General features: G+C 55.0%; 3 protein-coding genes across 3 annotated transcripts; 2 read left to right on the top strand and 1 right to left on the bottom strand.

Annotated features, from left to right (window-relative positions):
- Positions 1-446: 446 nt before the first annotated feature.
- Positions 447-7,905, bottom strand: NCLIV_008160 (conserved hypothetical protein; the record flags this gene model as incomplete). The annotated part of the gene is made up of 9 exons (XM_003880329.1): positions 447-487; positions 1,228-1,630; positions 2,008-2,379; positions 2,978-3,076; positions 3,619-3,659; positions 3,905-3,976; positions 4,200-4,254; positions 4,698-5,920; positions 6,381-7,905. The coding sequence occupies 9 exons, from the start codon at positions 7,903-7,905 to the stop codon at positions 447-449; spliced, it is 3,831 nt and encodes a 1,276-aa protein (XP_003880378.1).
- Positions 7,906-11,401: 3,496 nt separating this feature from the next.
- NCLIV_008170 (hypothetical protein) lies at positions 11,402-13,269 on the top strand (the record flags this gene model as incomplete). The annotated part of the gene is made up of 4 exons (XM_003880330.1): positions 11,402-11,629; positions 11,965-12,105; positions 12,519-12,656; positions 13,099-13,269. 4 exons carry the CDS (start codon positions 11,402-11,404, stop codon positions 13,267-13,269), a joined length of 678 nt encoding a protein of 225 aa, XP_003880379.1.
- Positions 13,270-14,701: 1,432 nt separating this feature from the next.
- NCLIV_008175 (uncharacterized protein) lies at positions 14,702-16,008 on the top strand (the record flags this gene model as incomplete). Its single annotated transcript, XM_003880331.1, has 2 exons — positions 14,702-15,329; positions 15,836-16,008. 2 exons carry the CDS (start codon positions 14,702-14,704, stop codon positions 16,006-16,008), a joined length of 801 nt encoding a protein of 266 aa, XP_003880380.1.
- Between the last annotated feature and the right edge of the window lie 1,387 nt (positions 16,009-17,395).

Consider the following 17,395-nt stretch of genomic DNA (forward strand, 5'->3'; position numbering starts at 1 on the left):
TCTGCGAATGCAAGTTTCGCGGGGGGATACGGGGAAAAGCCTCAACGTCACATGCCGTTCGCCTTTTTGCACTCGGGCGCTGTGAACTCCTACGCAACACCTGCTGTATACACACATCTGTGTGTCTATGTGTCTGTTGGGGGATAGATACGCGCATGGATGTATAGACATGTTTTTGCGCATTTACGTTCTTGGTCCTCAGGAGTGCGTTGTGGAAAACGATCATGTCACAGCGCGTTCAACCTTGCCACTGCCTTTCTACCGTTTGCAGAGACGTGTCTTCTGCCCAATAGGCGGCGATTCAGCCGTCCAAAGTGACATTGTAGAGCTATCCCACACGCGCTCGCCGGGGTATCTCAGAACTGAAGGGACAGTCAGGAGCTTCGGCCAACAGTGTGTCTTTCCGCACGCACGCGGCACCGTCTGTGCATGCAGACGCACATTTTCTAAAATGCAGACAAGGTTGCCTTCTTTGCAGCGGCACGAACTGAAGCAGAAAACGAAAAAGGTGTTCTGGAACCGCCACCTGACGTGGTTGTATCTTCCCAATTCCCCACTGCCTGAACCGACGCCCACTCGCTTCTATACGAACCCGTGCTTTCACAGTGGCGCTCCCTCAGCACAACCCGTGAGACGAGGCTGAAGACGGCATCTTCCTGCTGTGCTGCGGTGTCTCTGCCTCGAAAACGTGCGGGCCTCGCTGTCGCCATCCAAAGCGGTGTTTTCCCGCTGTGTGTTGTGTGCCTAGAAAAAGAGCAAGACAGGGTTTCCCAGTTTCGCCTTGCGCGCCTTTCTTCCTCGCAGTTCCGAGGGTTAGAACTGCCCCTATCTGACCCGAGAGCGCGCTAACCGTGTGCCGCCGCGTAGGCGCCCCGTCTGGAACTCGATTGTTCCGATTCTGTTTCTCGACTCAGAGCTTACAAACACACAGAGACACAGGGCTGCCTACTGTATACGCTGCACGTTGCGTGTCGTTTCCTGTTCACTGAAGAAAATTTAGGAGGTCGTCGTTGACATTACAAGCGAGGTCATCTCCGACAGCCGAAGCCTCGTCCGCTTCCCTCGTGTACCCAGCTGAATGCACGCGGTCGCCTTGTGTTCGTCTTTCCTCCTGCGCTCTGGGCTCCTCCGGGTCTCGGCCTGTTCTTCTATGCTGCTGACCAGAGCCCGTCCACGGGCGTGCTGTGGCGGTCGTGAGGCCTTCTCTTGACCTCCCTGATCTCTCACTTAGACGAGCCTCTTCGCTCCCTTCCCCTCGTTCACTTGCTTCCTCGGGTCGGCTCTGGCCTTCTTTCTCGGGGTTTCTGCCCGCGAGGTCTGCATGTCTACGGAGGCCGCCTTCCCCGTTGGTGCTGCATTCGGCTGAGAAATCAGGGGGGGTATTTCGCGGTTCCCTCCAAGTGTCTCTCGGCAGACTGCCGCTCGCAGGATGTCCCCTCGCGGGCCGCGCAGACACCAGGTTCGCACGCGGCTTTTCCGACGAGCCAAAGCAGACAGAAGACGCGTCCAGCGTCCGCTCTCTGGAGGGCGACAGGAGCGTGAGCGGACCGGGAGGGTCCACGAGCAGATCCTCCAGACTCGCCTGGCCCTGAGACTGAAGCGCGCCGTCCTCGGGCCTGTCCACGAACCGCTGAAGCAAGAGAGAAAAGGCAGACACCGTCGGTGAGGCAAGGAACGTGGCGTCGAGTTTCAGCGGCAGAGCCACGGAGACAGCAACCGCCCAGGGGGCGTGCAGGTTGGTGAACAACAGCCCAGCAGCCGCAAACAGACAGTACCACGTTTTGTGTGTTCTCACGCGACTGCATCTGCCGCTGCTCTCTACAGCCCCTACGCAAAAACCGAATGGTAACACAAAGAAAATTCAGGTATGCGTACACATGTACACGCGCACACGTGTGCATAGATGTATATATATATATATATATATATATATATATATGAAGCGTTGCTGTTCCAGGACGTCTGGTTTTTTCTTCCAGTTCCTCTGTTTTTCGTTTCGCCCCCCACCTCGTTTCCATCTCCCGTGAGCCGAGGGTTGTTGTCCGCGTTCGCCTCGCCGGGTCTCCAGGCGGGAAGTCCTTCCTCCTCGTTTTCTTGTCCTTTCCAGGGCGCTGTCGTGGGGAGTGTCCGCGCGTCCCTTGCGCCGTTGGAGGGGTGGCCAGGCTTCGCCGCTTCATCCGAGGCAGACGGAAAGAGAGCAGACGGGGAAGCCGAAGAAAGAGAGTCGGAAAGCTGAGGCGAAGAGGCAGGCGGAGCAGCGAGGGAAGACGAATCCGGCGCACAGCACGGTTGCTTCGGAAACGGTCCCGACCGGCGCGGTGACAGTTCGCGAAGCTGCTCCCTGACCGCCGTACAGATCGAGGTGTACCGCTCCAGGGCCTGTGAGAGAAACCCCGCAAAAAGACACCAGGGAATCTCGAAACAGAGACTCCAACAGGAAATTAAAACAACGGGACGAAGAATTTAGGGTAACACGCATGGCACGGAAGATATCCGCTGCTGCCGATTCGACTGGTATCGCGTTTCCTTTTCCTCCACGTTGTCCTCTCCTCTTCCTGCCTTCTCCGCCTTTGATCCTTTGCTTGGACAGGCGCCTGTTCCACTCCTCTTGCCGAGACACTCTTTTCAGCCCGCTCTCGGGTCCTTGTATCCTCTTCGCTACTGAAACGCCTCGTCTCATCTGGCGGGTGTATCATTCTCTGTGTTTCGGTCTCCCCTCGCCCTTGTGTGCGCTCTCTTCCACTTTTCTCCCCCTCCGTTTCGCCCCTTTTCTCCCCTCTTAGAGGGTGCTCTCGGCGACTGCAGCCTGGACCCTGCCTCTGTTTGCTGCCTTTCCTCTCTTTCTCCCTCGCTTATCTCGCAGTTCCTCTCTCGCGTTCCCCTTTCTCTTTGGTCGCCCCCGCCTTCCCCGCTGTTTCGCCGTCGCCTTCCTTTCCTTCTTTTGTCTCTGCGAGTCAACGCCGCTTGGTCGCCTCACCCTCTTGTGTTCCTCGAGAACTTCTTGAAGGCTGTCCTTCTCCTCCACGAGTTTCGCAGCGGTTGCCCGAAGGCGCGTCACCTCTTCTCGCCACTCTCTCTGAACACGCAGAAAGCACTGGGCACGTCGCTTTTGCATGCCCCATTTTCAGACCCGACCCTTGTTTGCCTGCAGTTTCTCCAGCTGTCTGCGAGAGGCGACCCTCGACCGTCAATGTCGCCCTCCCACCACTACAACGGTCACGCAGACAGCCCACAACACCAGTCCCCAACACGCCTCTTCAAAAGAGTCCTTTAGCACATGCAGAAGCACATCCTGAATCGAGAACCTCCACAAAGACCCGCAGGAACGCAACGCTTCTGCGCGATCTTCTCCGGCCACGTAGAACTCCATGTTCAAGTTAGTACTGACCCCATTTCAATTTGTATCCAACCTATGAACCTGTTATTCATAACAACACTCTCGCTCAGGTGTACAGCCAAAACATCACGTCCGGATTGATCCCTCCGTTTCTTCCGCAGGGACATGAACAGCGCCGGTCCCCTGCGCATGTGCATGCCGCCCTGCAAACCCCACCCCAGTTCTTGTGCGTTGCGTCTCTTCGCGTGCCCAGTCGCTTCGGTCGAAGTGTCTGCTCATACCTCCCGACACTTCAGCCGCTCCTCCTGCTCGCGGGCCGTCGCTGCAAGACAGGGAGAGATGGAGCGGGACACGATAGGAAGGCGGACACGCACCAGACGACCAGTGCAAATGCCGAGGTGAAGGACAGCGCACATTACGGAAGGCCTACGGGTAGACCGGAACGCGGACGGACCCCGAGAAAAACGAAGGGAAGAGCATGGCGGACGGGAGGGCGCGCACGGAACGAAGCCAACCGAAACGTTTTCTTTCTCGTCCCTCGCTTCTCTCTTCCGATCGGACGGGTACCTTTTAGAGCCTCGAGCTCGAGATGACGCTGGGTTGCCTGTGTCTCCAAGTTCCGGACGGTTGCGCCCGCAGCTGCACAGAGAAAACGAAAACAAGGCGAAATGCCTGTCTCCGTTCATGGAAGTCAAAAGAGCGTTCACGCTATCTATAGTGCCTGTCGAGTCGCTCAAGGTCCTTCCGCTTGTGGCCGGTGCGCCCCGGACAGAATCGGCTTTCCCTCGCCGGGACGCATTCTGGGCCGCGGAAACAGACCAGCGCGAAAGGCATTCCCCCGCCGTGGGTGTGGGCGGCCTACCTTTCCACTTCTCTCTGGCTTCTTGCAAGGACGTCTGCAGTGTCGCGTTTTCCTCCTGGGAAAAAAGAAATACACGCACCGGCAGCAGCGAATGCGGAGGTGAGTCCGGAGACGGGAACCGCGAGGCGAGGAAAACAAACGATAAAGATCAAGAAAAACCCCGGGCGCCGACAAAGATGAAACGGAGAGGCACCGAAAGAAAGGCGGTCCGGCGCCGCGCGCCCGAAAGGCAAGCAACGGTGGCCCCTCCCGCCACGGGCGGATTTCCGCCCCTCGAAAAGTCGTCTGTTTCTGTCTGCTCCGTGATCGCTGCCATTCCTTCCGTCCCCCCCGCGTCCGCGGTTTGGGTTCCGCGTGCCCCGGATATCTCTGCTTGGCGCCCGAACCTGCGGCGCGGCAGCAGGTTCAACTCGGATCCTCCTTCCGAGGTCTCTTTTCCTCCTTCCCCCTGGACGCTCCTTTCAAACTTGGGCGTGCGCCAACCCCTCTGTCTCTTACCTGTCGCTGTTGCTCGGTGTTTCTCAGCTCTTCGTTTTCAACCAAGAGTTGCTGGAGCTCGTCCTCTAACTCCCGTTTTTCTTTCAGTACCTTCTGCAGCTGCTGCGCGAGACGCCCGCCGCTCTTCTCTCTTTCGCGGCCGCTCTCGCGGCTCGCTGAAACGCCGCCCGGCTCGACCGACCAACCCTCACAGGGCGTCGAAGGGATTTTGTCTCTAGCCTCTCCCGTCTCGTCTGCGCTGCTGAGTCGCATCTTCTTCTTCTCTCTCTCGTCAGCCTCGCGCTCTCCCGCGCGTGCGCGGCAGAGCGCCGCAGGTTGCGGCCAGGGCACTCCCGAGGAAGAAGACGCTGGCGCATGCGCGCCCAGAGACGTGGCAGCAGCCGAGGACGATGCAGACGAAGCGGCAAGAACGGCGGGAGGCGAGGAGGCAAGGGAAACCAGCGAACTCCGTGGAGGGTCTTCAGAGGGAATCTGGAGATCCAGGAGCTCCGCGGAGGCTGCGAGGAGAGAGGGGGTTGCAGCCGGTGGCGGGTGCGCCGCACCGGCGTGTGCGGCGGGTCTGTCTCCTGTGCCTCTCCGCTCCTGGCCCCCGACCTGCGAGGCACTGAACGAAACGCCCTTAACTCCGTTTCCCTGGCTCGCCCTCTCTCTCTCCGGCCGCCTCGCCTGGACTCGCTGACTGGGAAACTCGGTGTTCCCTGTGGACGTCGAATTGCTGCATGCAGGCGGCGAACCCGAGGGTGCAACCGCTCGAGTGCTGGGTGCTGAGCCGTACTCCTGGATGTATGTGGAGGCCTTCGGTTGATCCATTCCGTCGACGCTCGGCCCCTCAGAGCTCGCTTGTCGACGCATGCGGTGTACCTCCGCGGCGGCAGTGCCTGGATGTTCCTTTCCTTCGAAACTCGCACTTTCGTTGGAACGCAAAGCCTCTGCACTGCACACCTTATGCTCCGAGAAAGACGACGAACAGAGAGGAGGGTAAGGCGGGGGCGACTCGCCGTTTTTGTCGGTCCGTGAGGACAAGGAGAAAGTGGGGCTTTCCGTGCCTCCTCCCATCGGCTCCACCGGCAAATTGCGCCCAACTGGCCGAGACAACGCAAGCGAAGACGAGGACGAAGGAGATGAACTGGACGGAGAGAGCGGAGCTGCTGACGTCTGAATCCGGCGCCACTTGATAGCCAATGCCCATCGAAAGGCTGCGACCGGCTGCTCGGAGGGAGTATCTGAACGCAAAACAGAGAGACCAAGGTTTCAGGAAGGAACGAGCCAGAACGAAACCCCGGAAATGTCTCAAGTTCGTCGATGTCCGACGACCGGCAACGACAGAGAAGAAAGCATTCCATACAAGAGTCATCTTCAGATGGACGGGTAGTCTCCCTTTAGACACAACACTTTGTGCGACGTCTTCGGTCCACGGCACGTCTCCCCTGACGTCTCTGATTCTCGCCCTCCTCTGATTCGGCCTCTCACTCCCGCCTTCTCGTTTTCGTCGCCCCTCTTTGTCAACTGCTGAATCTGCTCCGTCGCCGCGCCATGTGGTTCGGCTGCTCCTCACCCGTATCCTCAGGTCTCGCCTGGCACTATTCGCTTTTCTCTCCCTCCGAAATCCCTCCGTTCTGTGCCTCTTCTGCGCCCTCTGCTTCCTCACTCCTCCCCGCTGTCGCTCGCCGTGGCGGAACGTACACTGTTTGCTGAGGGCGAGAGTCGCCTTTCCTGGCCACACTGCAGGACCTTGTTGTTTCTGAAGTTTGACGCCGCCGATCCACGTCCCGTTTGTGGAGGCGTCTTCCACTTGGAGTTCAAGAAAAGGGAATGGGCCGACGTTCTCGAGGCCCGCGGAGAAGCTGCCAAGCTCTTGGTTTCGCGTCGACACCGAAGGCGCTCCAGCAGCTGCATATCCGTCTCCACTGCTCTTCCGGCCCTCTTCGTGCGACGAAAGCGCGCATGCCAAGTTCGTCCGCGTGAGAAGACTCGTCAGTTGCGGGCGCCAGAAGGCGGCGGCTCGCTGATCGGTTTCCGGAGACAAAACGGCGGCTCGAGGAAGGGCTGAGGAAGACCACGGCGAAGACGCGGAGCGTGAGGCGCACGCTGGACTGTTTCCCTTGCCCGAATCTGCAGTTTGCGGAGCGAACGCGTCTGCACTGAAGAGATCTGAATCGTCGGCGTCAAAAACCAGGAAATGGCCCCAGGCATCGCGAGGAGCGCCTCCCCATCCCGCTGCGCTCGGTTGGGAGGAGGCACTCTGGTGTGGGCTTTTGTTCGCGGCCGTGTCGGCAAATTCGCTTGCGAAGGCCGGCGAAAGGGGCAAAGGCGGTTGGTTGTCTCCAGATTCGCACGCGCAAGCAGCGAGCACGGCTTCCGTGAGGCCCACGAGCCGATAGGTGTCGATACACCAGGACAAGCGACAGTGGACACCGCTGATGACCTGGTTCTTGAGTCGCAGAACACTTTTCTGCTTTCGTCCAAGAAAGCTGGAGCCCCGAGCGACTCCGGAAGACCCGCGTTCTTCGATAGCACCCGCTCGCTCGCAACTGTTCTCCACTCTCCCTTCTTGCTGTCTGTCTCCCTCGGCGTCTCCGCTCTCTGGCGCGGACGCAGGTAGCAAATACCTAACCGCCGGAAGAGATTGGTCGCACCTCTTCCCCTTGTCGTCATGCAGTGCGCCACTGCCCGGCAGCCAAGGATTCTCGCAACGCGAGGAAAAAGACGATGGCGGGGGAAGAGGCTTGACAAGACAAAAGGCAGCGGATTGCTTCTCAGAAGGCTTTCCGCCACTCCCTCCACTGCGACTCGAAGGCTCAACTGCGCCTCCATAGATAGGGAGAGAAACAGCCAGGGCGGCAGAGGTCACTTGAGGGGGAGGAATTTGAGACGCAGAGATCGATGGCGCGTTACTCAGAGCTTCGCGCATCTCTCCATCTTTCCCGGTGCCGTCGTGCAGGCCTTCTGGGAGGGCGGAAGAAGCGTGATTTTGTACACTGGTTTTGACCGATTCTCGCACAGCTGCCGTAGTCGCCGCCAGCTTTTGTTGTCGCGTTTGAATGCCTGGATCTGTGCACGATTGAAGAGGGAAGAGCAGAAGTTCATACGATACTTCTAGACAGCAGGGGGGATAGCCGCTGGGGCAGTCCCCACCTGGTGTGGCGCCGGCCACCCTCGCAGGCGGCTCGCCCCCGGAGGGACGGGGCCCCAGGTATTCATTCTCCATTCATCCGTCCCTCTTTTTCCTCCGCCAAGAGAAGATACTTTCCTCACTTCGTCCACACACGCGAGAACGTCAGCCGGAACAGCTGGCGTGTAGCGAAAAAAAGAGGGTGATCCAGCAGTTTGGTCTTCCCAATTCGATCAGCAGGATTCTTTACACAGCGAGACGGCACACAGAAGGCTCGCACGCCAGCGCACCAACCATGTCCAAAGCAGTCAAGAGGAATCGGGCGTGAAGGAAATCTTCTTCTTCAAAAAACCCTGTTGGTAAGAAAATGCAGGGTTGAAATCACCGGTGGCGGATGCTTCGCGCGGCAGGTGTTCGCTCCTCTGGCGTGCACACTTGGCTCTGATTAACCGTTTCCCTCACATTCACTTCCGACACGGTACCCCGGCAAACAGCCGTGTGTCTTTGGGACTGAGTGAGATCGGCGCGTTCGAGTAGAGACAAGGGAGTGTGGCGTATCACGCATCGCCAATATGCAGGCGACGGTGAAAGACTGTCCGCTGCGAAACCAGCTTCCTGCCTGGCAAGACGGACCGCGCTACGAAGGGAAGGAGCTGGGCGACACAGCGAAGGAAGACACGAGAACTCCTCGAGAGGAAAGCGGAAAAAGATGCAACTGATTTTTGGAAATATCGATCGAGACACGTTCCATGGCGGAGGACGAGAGGCAGGCGAGTCAAGCGGCAGCATTATCGAGCCACAAGATGGACCGCTCAACAGCACCTGGGAAACGAAGGAGGTAGAACGAGGTGTGAGAGTAAATAAAACAGAAGGAACGCGGTAACTGGTGACCGAACGGAATTTTCATCGCGGAGCTGTAGACTAGCTCCAACCGACGAACAACCACGTGCAGACGCTGTATCAAAAAAGACGTCGTGTAGACGGCGTACCGGGGCAACAGAATAAGTTCGAATACTGTCCGGAACAAAGAAAAGCCGAGTTTTTTTGGCATGGACTACCGATCTAAAGGATCTTTGGTCCTCCACACATTCTTTTTTCTCATGCCGTTGGACGTAGTCCACGTGGAGACAAGCACGAACGGCATGCGCTCTGCAGACGCTGCGTAGGCAGTAAACCCCGTCGAGGCAGTTTCGCGACACGAGGTTTGCAGCCGGGGAACTGAAGTGAATCACGTCACACCCCCCGTAGCCATGATGCGGTCCCAAAAGGTTTTAAATCCTACTGTGCTGCGCTAGTTCCGGAGTTCGCGAGCTGGGAAACAAGTAAGGCTGGAGCGATTTTAGTAAAAAGAGGCAGTGAGTGAATATTGTCGCATGTGCTACAAAGCCAGGTCCACTTGTTCCAGCTGACTGAAGCGTGGTTGTCTGCAGGGACGAGGTCATACCAGTGTTCTACCAGGGGAAGCACACAAAACATGCATTTGAGACTGACTCGCTACAAACCAGAAGACGGCTGTGCAGTTCTGAGCTGGTGGTGCCTGCCTCAGGCAACGTCCACCAAGTGGGAAGTCGTACGGAGGGTGACGGGCTGTAGAAGATTCGAAAAAGTGGGGTGCGTGAGGGCTTCCCGGCAAGTCATGGCCTACAGCACTAGCGAACACAAGTAAGTAAACAGAAGAGGATTCAATGGTTTTCCCGACACTCAACTGTCGTCGACTGCCCCGGCAAACATGATGTGCTAACGAGGTCAAGCCACACATCACGCCCAACCGTACGAAGCTGCCCTTACAATGACATTAGCGCTGCGAGTCATCACGCACATGGACAGCGTGTACTTTTGCCCCAGTATTTGTCTTCGAGGTCTGAATCTTCGCACCTTTTTGAGGAGGGTCTGGCAACATCTGCAGTATCGGGAAACGAGGATCGGAAGAGGCAGCTGCCTTTATTACGGCATCAACAGGATCTTTCGCTCTCTTCGAAGGCGCAGATAGGAACACGCGAATGGCTGGGAAAAGGGGGCATTGCGTTGTTTGCGTACACCGGCGTCGTTCAATTTGTCTGTGCTGGTGCAGCGCTTCACAACCGTGGATCTCGGAAAAATACCGGAACGGTGGAAATGGCCATGTTAGCGCTCGACTCAGCTCTCTGTGACAAACTTCCTGGCTCTCCGACATGTGAAGGGTGTAATACCTCTTGTTCAAACAAACAGTCTGGCTTGGCTCCTACGATACAGTCGGAACACCTGATAAGTCTATCTAGTTCTTCTGCTGGACTTCTGCAACTACCGTTGGACAGCCAGGCACCCTCCGTACCACGTAAGATTCGGCATTCATGAAAGCTGCCTCTTCCATTAGGCTTGACACAATGTAACATGCGCCTGTAACACTTCATCCGGGGTTGTGTCAGATGTTCGAATGATCCATTCTTCACCCCGTGGTGTTTAGTTGGCACCCGGGACGCCTGAGATTTTTAGGACACGGTCCCGCGGTTCGGGCAAAGATGTCATGCCGTACCAGCATCCCGAGACAGGCTTACCACTGTCACAATCATCTGTAATTCCCTTGCTTGGCATCCTAGTTCTGCCTCTCCAAATAAAGTGGCTTGAGGATGTGCAGTTGCCACCTGACACCAGATAGCCTGGAGAGCTTTCTTGCAGTTCACGCATACTGTCCTTTAAGTCAGATAACAAACCCTCTATTCGATCACCCAGTGTATGTACTGGAACTTTCAGGAAAGATTGATATCTCCGTGTTGGTAGCCGGCTCGCATTTTTTCCTGCTGCGCACCTACACTAGAGGGGGCCAGCGCCCCCTCAAGGCTCACTCGCGACGGGAATGTATTCTGAAAAGCATCCACCACAACTTTCCTGTGGCATATATGGCATTTGCCTTCCGACAAGACATTGCGATTCACATCCATAGAGAATACAGACAAAATGGAAAACGGCCTCGAAGTCACTGCTCGGGATCGATTTATGTTTTGGGGCCATCGTGTGTGTGCAAAAGCGATGGTACTGTCGTGGGCGTCCTGCTTTTCAAGCGTTATAATAGGCGGGCTGAAAAACAACGACAGGGAAAAAAACCGATGTTCTACCACCTACACATTCTAGCAGACATGGAGGGGAATGCCGTCAGACGAAAAAATCAGTGGAATACATGCAACACATTTACTACGTACAAGAGTCGTGACCCGAAACACTCCCGGTTTCAGCCCGCGAAATATATGCGAGGCGCGAGGCGAGCCACGAATGGCGCGTCTCGATGCTCGGACTATTCATCAGGGGTGGCTGACATGCGGGCTAATTTAATGCTGTTTTTGCCCACCATTTTTGTAAATCGTTTCATCGAATGATACTTCGGCGTAACCTAAAGCTACCGACTTCTGTTTTTCATAAGCACTATTAGCGGCCGGGTCCGAAAAGCATTGCCTGGCCGAAGCACGTCGTCCTCCGTCTGGTGGTTGGATTGAAGACTGGAAGTGTCGCAGCTTCAGCCGATATTTGAAAGTCAATAGCGCCACTAGGTGCCTGTTTTATTTTTGCGTTTCGAGGTTCTTACTGGGTGGGTTTCCGTTTTTTCTTTTGGGCAAGGGCGATGGCGGAAACCGAGCCAGGTTCGTGCGGCCTCTCACTCGAAGTTAGCGTTCGGCGCGATGACACCCGGGAGATGGAAGAAAGCGCTCCAGAGAGTAGTCTCGATTCAGCAGGCGCGCCGAACAATGAATCGGATATGCTGGTGCCGCCCCCTGTACGGAGCCGGCGCCGGAGTACGGTCCTTGGCCCCGAGAACGCTGGCCTTTATCTAATGTTTGACGTGGCTCAGGTGAGATGTCTCGACTGTCAAGTTGCTGCGAGCCATGGGAAAGACTGGAGGGTGCGTGCTAGTATGAATGTGAGTGGGCGCTTTGCATCAGGTGACTGGATAGCTGCTGACAGGGACCTGAACCCACCTGTAGTTGCCCAAAATTAAACACTCTGCCCTCTGTCGACAAAGAGAGTTTTGTTTGCGCCCGGGGACTAGAGGTTCTCGTCAATTTGTGGAGATTTGCAAATTGTGTCTTTGTCCAGTGACGTTTCTCCGCAACGCTTAACGCTTCGGCCGCTGAGTGTCCACAAACGGCTTCACTCTACGTGTGCTCTTTGTTGTTTTTCTTCCAGAAGAAATGGGTCGGCCAATGGAGCTCTGGGGTAATGGAAAATGTGGTCGCTTTCATGCGCCCGACAGTGAAAGTTCCGCAGTTTAAATACACGAAGAACGAGAAGGTCCTTTTGAAGAGCGGCAATGTTCCAATGAGAGACGTGAGTCACGGGCTCAACGTACAGTAGCGCCGGTGGTGACAAGCTTGCAGTTCGTATAGTCAGTCAAATGCCCACAGTTAAATGCGCGTAGAGGCGTAGCGTAGGCATTTCGACAGCAAACCGCGGATATACTATCTAGACACTGCAGATGTTCAAATAGATTCGCCGATATCTTTGCTCTACCTGTGTGATTCCACTTTTGTTGAGGACCAGCCGTGAGGCACGGCCATATACGGCCGGGCCGGATACTTGCACTGGCACCTGAGCCTTTACAATCTATACGGCCATCATGCCTAGTGTAGCCACATGCCGCCGATTTCTGATCCAGGTCGTACAAGATTCCTAGCTTCACCACTCACAGGATGTCAGGCAATTGCACTCGTGGTTCCCATTCTACTGTATGTGAATTTCAGGAACGGAAAGATTTCTTGGAGGGACTCTGCTTGTTTGTCAAGTTGGCGAAGGAGTATAGAGGCGACTTCTTGATTATTTCGAAAAGTGATCTGGATGAAAGGAATGTCGTGCTTCTGGGTTTGAGCGAGCGCCAGGAGGTACGTGGGGGTTGATATTACCTTCTGGAACGGACGTGGATGGATACAGGATTCAGTTGGTCTGCGTTGTACTGGTGCCTTGGCTATCCCAACAGCACTGTTCTTATCTCGAGAATTTCAAGTTGGGCATCACTAACTGCATGTGTATTCACCCGCTTTGGCAGGCACACATCCAGATGAAAGGCGTATACTGGAAGTAGTGCCGGGGAGAAATGGTGAAGTACATATCGCATCAAGCCTCTAGTGTGATTGGCCGCCGTTCATTTATTCGTCATTGAACCGCGGGGCAATCAACTGAAACAAATGAATCTGGTTTCAGCAGGTTGCAGCTCTTATTTCATTGGATTTTGCGCCGGTGCCGGCGTCCCGTGGCGTCTAGAGGTGTGTCGCAGCTGTTCAGTGGTCGAATTGTGTGTGTGTGTGTGTGTGCGTGTTTTTCCAGATTCGGCACTTTAACACCGAGGATGTTTTCTATTCGGCAAAAGACTTGTTAGCTGCGGCAATTGTGCCGGCTTCATCGATTTCTTTCAAGGCGAAAACTATGGATGTGCCAATTTTTGTCGGTCTCGCTGAGCGAGACGGAGGTTTTGCAGTCAGCTTCGTTACTCATTAGGCCAAGCATTTATTCTGGTGATGCTCATCTTACGCAGCAATTTCTATTCCAGCCTTCCATGCGTCCAGCGACGGGGTGGGCCTACCCGGTATAGATGCAGAAATAGGACTGTCAGTGCTCAACACAGGACGTCCAAGTACTGCCGAGTTTCGCTGACAGTACACGCGTTCGGGGATGCCGATGGCATGGAGCTCTTGCTTCGTGACATGCTTTTGTCTTGAGAGTGTCGCTGCACGGGGGTGGCTTGTTTCACAACATAGTGTATGTTTTGCACAAGCATCGGGCATTGTGACGTTCAAGGTAGTCACTAGCTGCAGGATGCGTCGCCCGTGCTTGCATTCCCGCGTAGGCGTTCCTACTGGGAAGCATGGCATGCTAAAATGTGTGCGCAGCAAATCCGAGTAGAATCTTGGGGAGCGAACTGAATGGACATATGCAGTTGAGGGGGCGTTATAAGGGGGACGATTACGGTAGAGAGCTAGTTTGATCCTCAGGTTCCATCTAATTATTGGTGGAGTTTGGTGGTCGCGGATTTATATGCGAGCAGTTGACAGACACTCATTCTGGAATCAGAGGTGCGCAACAAAAAGATGAAACAAGAGAGACGCACTATTCTTACTCGGGAGTGTCAACGTGATCTCGACACAGAAGAAACAACTTGCTGAAGCGCCTCCCTGCATACCAGAGAATGGTGAGGACAGCGTCATGGATTGTTGACTGTTCGACTTCGCACCTGTTTGCCAGTGGGATTCCCTCTCCCCTCGCTCCTCTTGCTTGCCTATGGTTGTTAACACCTCTTTCCTAAAGGCGGAATGTGCTTGTGTTCGCGTCAATGGTTGGAACACCGTCGCAATCTATTGTACTGTTCCCACGGTGTTGTATGGTGCTAGAATTCTTGCACTCGAGACAAACGATACAAAAAATTTTCCCTACCCGCCCTCACAGAAACTGCAGTCACTTCGGTATTATTCGCAAATGCCCGAAAGCACGCACAGTATAATCGTCACCGCACACCAACACGTCTATCCGAGGACCGCAGCCCTGCGCGCACAGGTGGTCCAGCGCATGCAGAAACGAAGCTACCAGGCTGCAAGGGAATCCACAGTTATATGGCTGAATATGAAGTTTCCGTTTGCAAACACAAGAGGTCTTACCTGGAAACCATCTACGAATGTCGGTTAGACATGCTTTATCTCGACAGAGAACTCGACTCCACCGGACGGCAACTCGCTGCTTGCATGCGGTTAGGTCTATCGCTTCTTCATAGGGGCTGGTTTTCTTTTCGCCTCGTTTGACCTGTTTTGCTTTTCTTCCCAGTCATTTACCACCGCCGCCATTTTCGAGTGCAACTTCAGTTCGTCTCCTGGATTCTACCCCGGATCTTCTGGGTGAGCTTTCTCCGCTTGTGTGCCTGACGACCGCTTCCGTGCAAATGCCGGCTGTTCGCAGTCTCTTCAAACTGGGGAGGAGGGCGTCCACCGTCTGCGCGTTCTACTGCCCGTCGAAGAATAGCGTTGGGTTGAACGCCGTTTCTACACAGACTCTCTTAACGCGGGAAGTCCCTTCAGTCGCACCCCCTCCCCTGCCGTTCCAACAGCCTCGTCTGTGTCGGGATGTGCCGGCGGACGAGTCAAGCGGCGTGAAACGCGACTCGGTTAGGAAAACTGGTTACGCATTCCAATCACAAGCGTGGCGTTCAAAATACTTCCCTCCGCCTCAGTCAGGTGGAACTGCCTCAGAGCGCGGTGGAATTGCCTACCGTCGACCTGAAGCCCAACGCCTACGCGAGACGGGGAACCAGACCTCACAATCGCAGGGCGGTTTGCGAGGTGGGTCGAAGTTAAGCGAAGAGAACGAAGTAGACATCGCGTGCCGAATGGGAAAGACGTATGCCAGAAGATGTAGACAATTTTTTTTAGACGCTTCCTCAGCAGACACCACTGGAGCTGTCTGTTCCAGTGGTAAGGCCCGACGTCCGGAAAACCCAAATTCTAGTTGCTCGAAAATCGAAGGCAGGAGTGAGCAAAGCTGTCCGCGGAACTTTCTGACATCTTGGCTTCGTATGTCATCGGTACGGCTCGCCGGACACAAACATTCCGAGTCGGTGTTGCAGCAATTCTATAACCGCTTGCCTGTGAGGAAACGGTTTCTCAAAGCGATTCGCAAAGGTGAGCTGCGTCCCAAGTGTTCAGAAGAGAGGAAAAGCCTTCTTAACATGCAGCGGTCGTCTGCAGTGACATGAAATGCACGTAGAAGGATTGTGACCACTAGAGTGGCGGCAGGCGATTCTCTTCCTTCTTTTCAGACGGTTCTCGTAGTGAGCACCGGGTTGTGCACCCGGCCATTCGACGTGCCGGCGGGGTGCTGTTTATCCACAACGTACCTTGCTCCGCTGATTTTTGATCCAGTCCAACCTAATGTGACGCGCCGTCCGTTCGAGTGTGTACTTTATTAGAGGTTGGCATGCGACCCGGGTTATTGCCAGTGGAACCAGTGGTCTAGTAGGCGTAGAACAGAGTCAAAGATCTTCCAGCGGCCGGCAGCGCCTGTGAGTCTTGTTGTGCAGGAACGCTCATCTGGGACAAGGGCCAGGTGAAGATCCCACCAATTGCAATGCAGGGCTACGGCCTGCCGAACAAGCTGGTTCTCCCGCATCAGAAGGAGTTCAACAACAAACTGCCCAAGTTTAAAGGAAAGATTAACCAGCTGAAGGCAACCAGGATCTGGTTTCAGGACTAGCGTTTTTGGTGTGTCTCTATGGCATCCGATCAACTGGCGACAACGCATCTGTTGTATTAAACTGGGTCTGCGTACAGGTTGCTGCTCAAGTATGTGTGTCTGTTCTGTAACTTGCTCATCGGGGATACGAGTTAAGGGAAGCTACGGGTTTTTGTGTTCGAGCCAAAACTCCTTTTCTAGACATTTCTCCGCCTGACCCTGCGGAAGGACTGTCGACATTCTCTGTAAGAGAACCAGTCTACTCCAGTGGCCGGGATCGAACTTAGGGCGGTGCCGTTCTTTCTCTTTACGCACTGGCAGTATTAGAAGTCGCATCTTATTCACGTACACGCCAGAGGCTGGCGTTATCCATGTCGGCGTAGTAAAAGTAGACTCGGGCGACGACGGGATTTACACGTTGCGCAAGCTGATTCAGAATCGGCTGACATATTCTCAGGCGGCACATAAGGCGTCTTGGTTGAGAATCTGCGTTATCAGCCGACCAGAACGTCCATGTATGGCGAGCGCTTCCGAGTATTCTTATAGACAGGTGCATCCGTGCTTTCTTGCTCGAGTTAGAGCCAGTGAAATGCACCACTCTCCCAAAGAAAGGAAAACCTATTGGTTTCGTCAAGCAACAAGGCTAGGGGTGTATGCATTGCGGAACTAGCGAGCAGCTGTAGAGCAGTCGACCAGCTAACAAAAATCGACCTGAAACCCTTGCGGTTCTTCTGCACAAAGAAAGACGTGCCAGCTTGCGAAATACATGGCAAATGTGATATTCCAAGTGTCCTTCGCGAGCCGGTAGTGTTGCATGTCCGCGTGGGCGCTTGCCTGCAAGACCATGGCATTAAACGACATCTGAAGCTAACTCCGACCCGATACGAATCCTAACCCTGGCAGCTTACGAGTGGACTCGTGAGTAAACCTTTCTTTTTCGCTGCTGCTAGAGGTGACGCAGCTGAAGGTCGCATGAGCGACAAGCGGTTTCGCCGGGAGCGGTTGAAAGCCATCAAAAGGATATGGGTAAATAGGCATTTTACCACTCGCGCGAACAGATGTACCCTCGTGAACCATTCGAGAACCGTCTTGTTTCGTCGTGGTAATGTGGCAGCGAAGTTCTTTGGCTGGCTGCAACTATCCTGACCCGTGACTTGCCGAATACAGCAAGAGCCTAGCGTGCCAACGACATCAACGAGAATAACTTGATGCTAGAGTTCGCAGATTCATTTGACACATCTGAAACTCTGGTGTCCACATAACTTTTCTTGACAGTGGAAATACGCATTCATGTCTTGAAAAAACGACGCGGTTAGAAAACTATCCATGCAGGTAGACGACATGTGCTCGGACGTCGGCGTCGTGGACCGGACTGGGAAACAGCGCCGACAAATGATTGGGGGTGGCA

The sequence above is a fragment of the Neospora caninum genome, chromosome III (assembly GCF_000208865.1).
Source record: "Neospora caninum Liverpool complete genome, chromosome III".
NCBI classification, from domain to species: Eukaryota; Apicomplexa; class Conoidasida; order Eucoccidiorida; family Sarcocystidae; genus Neospora; species Neospora caninum.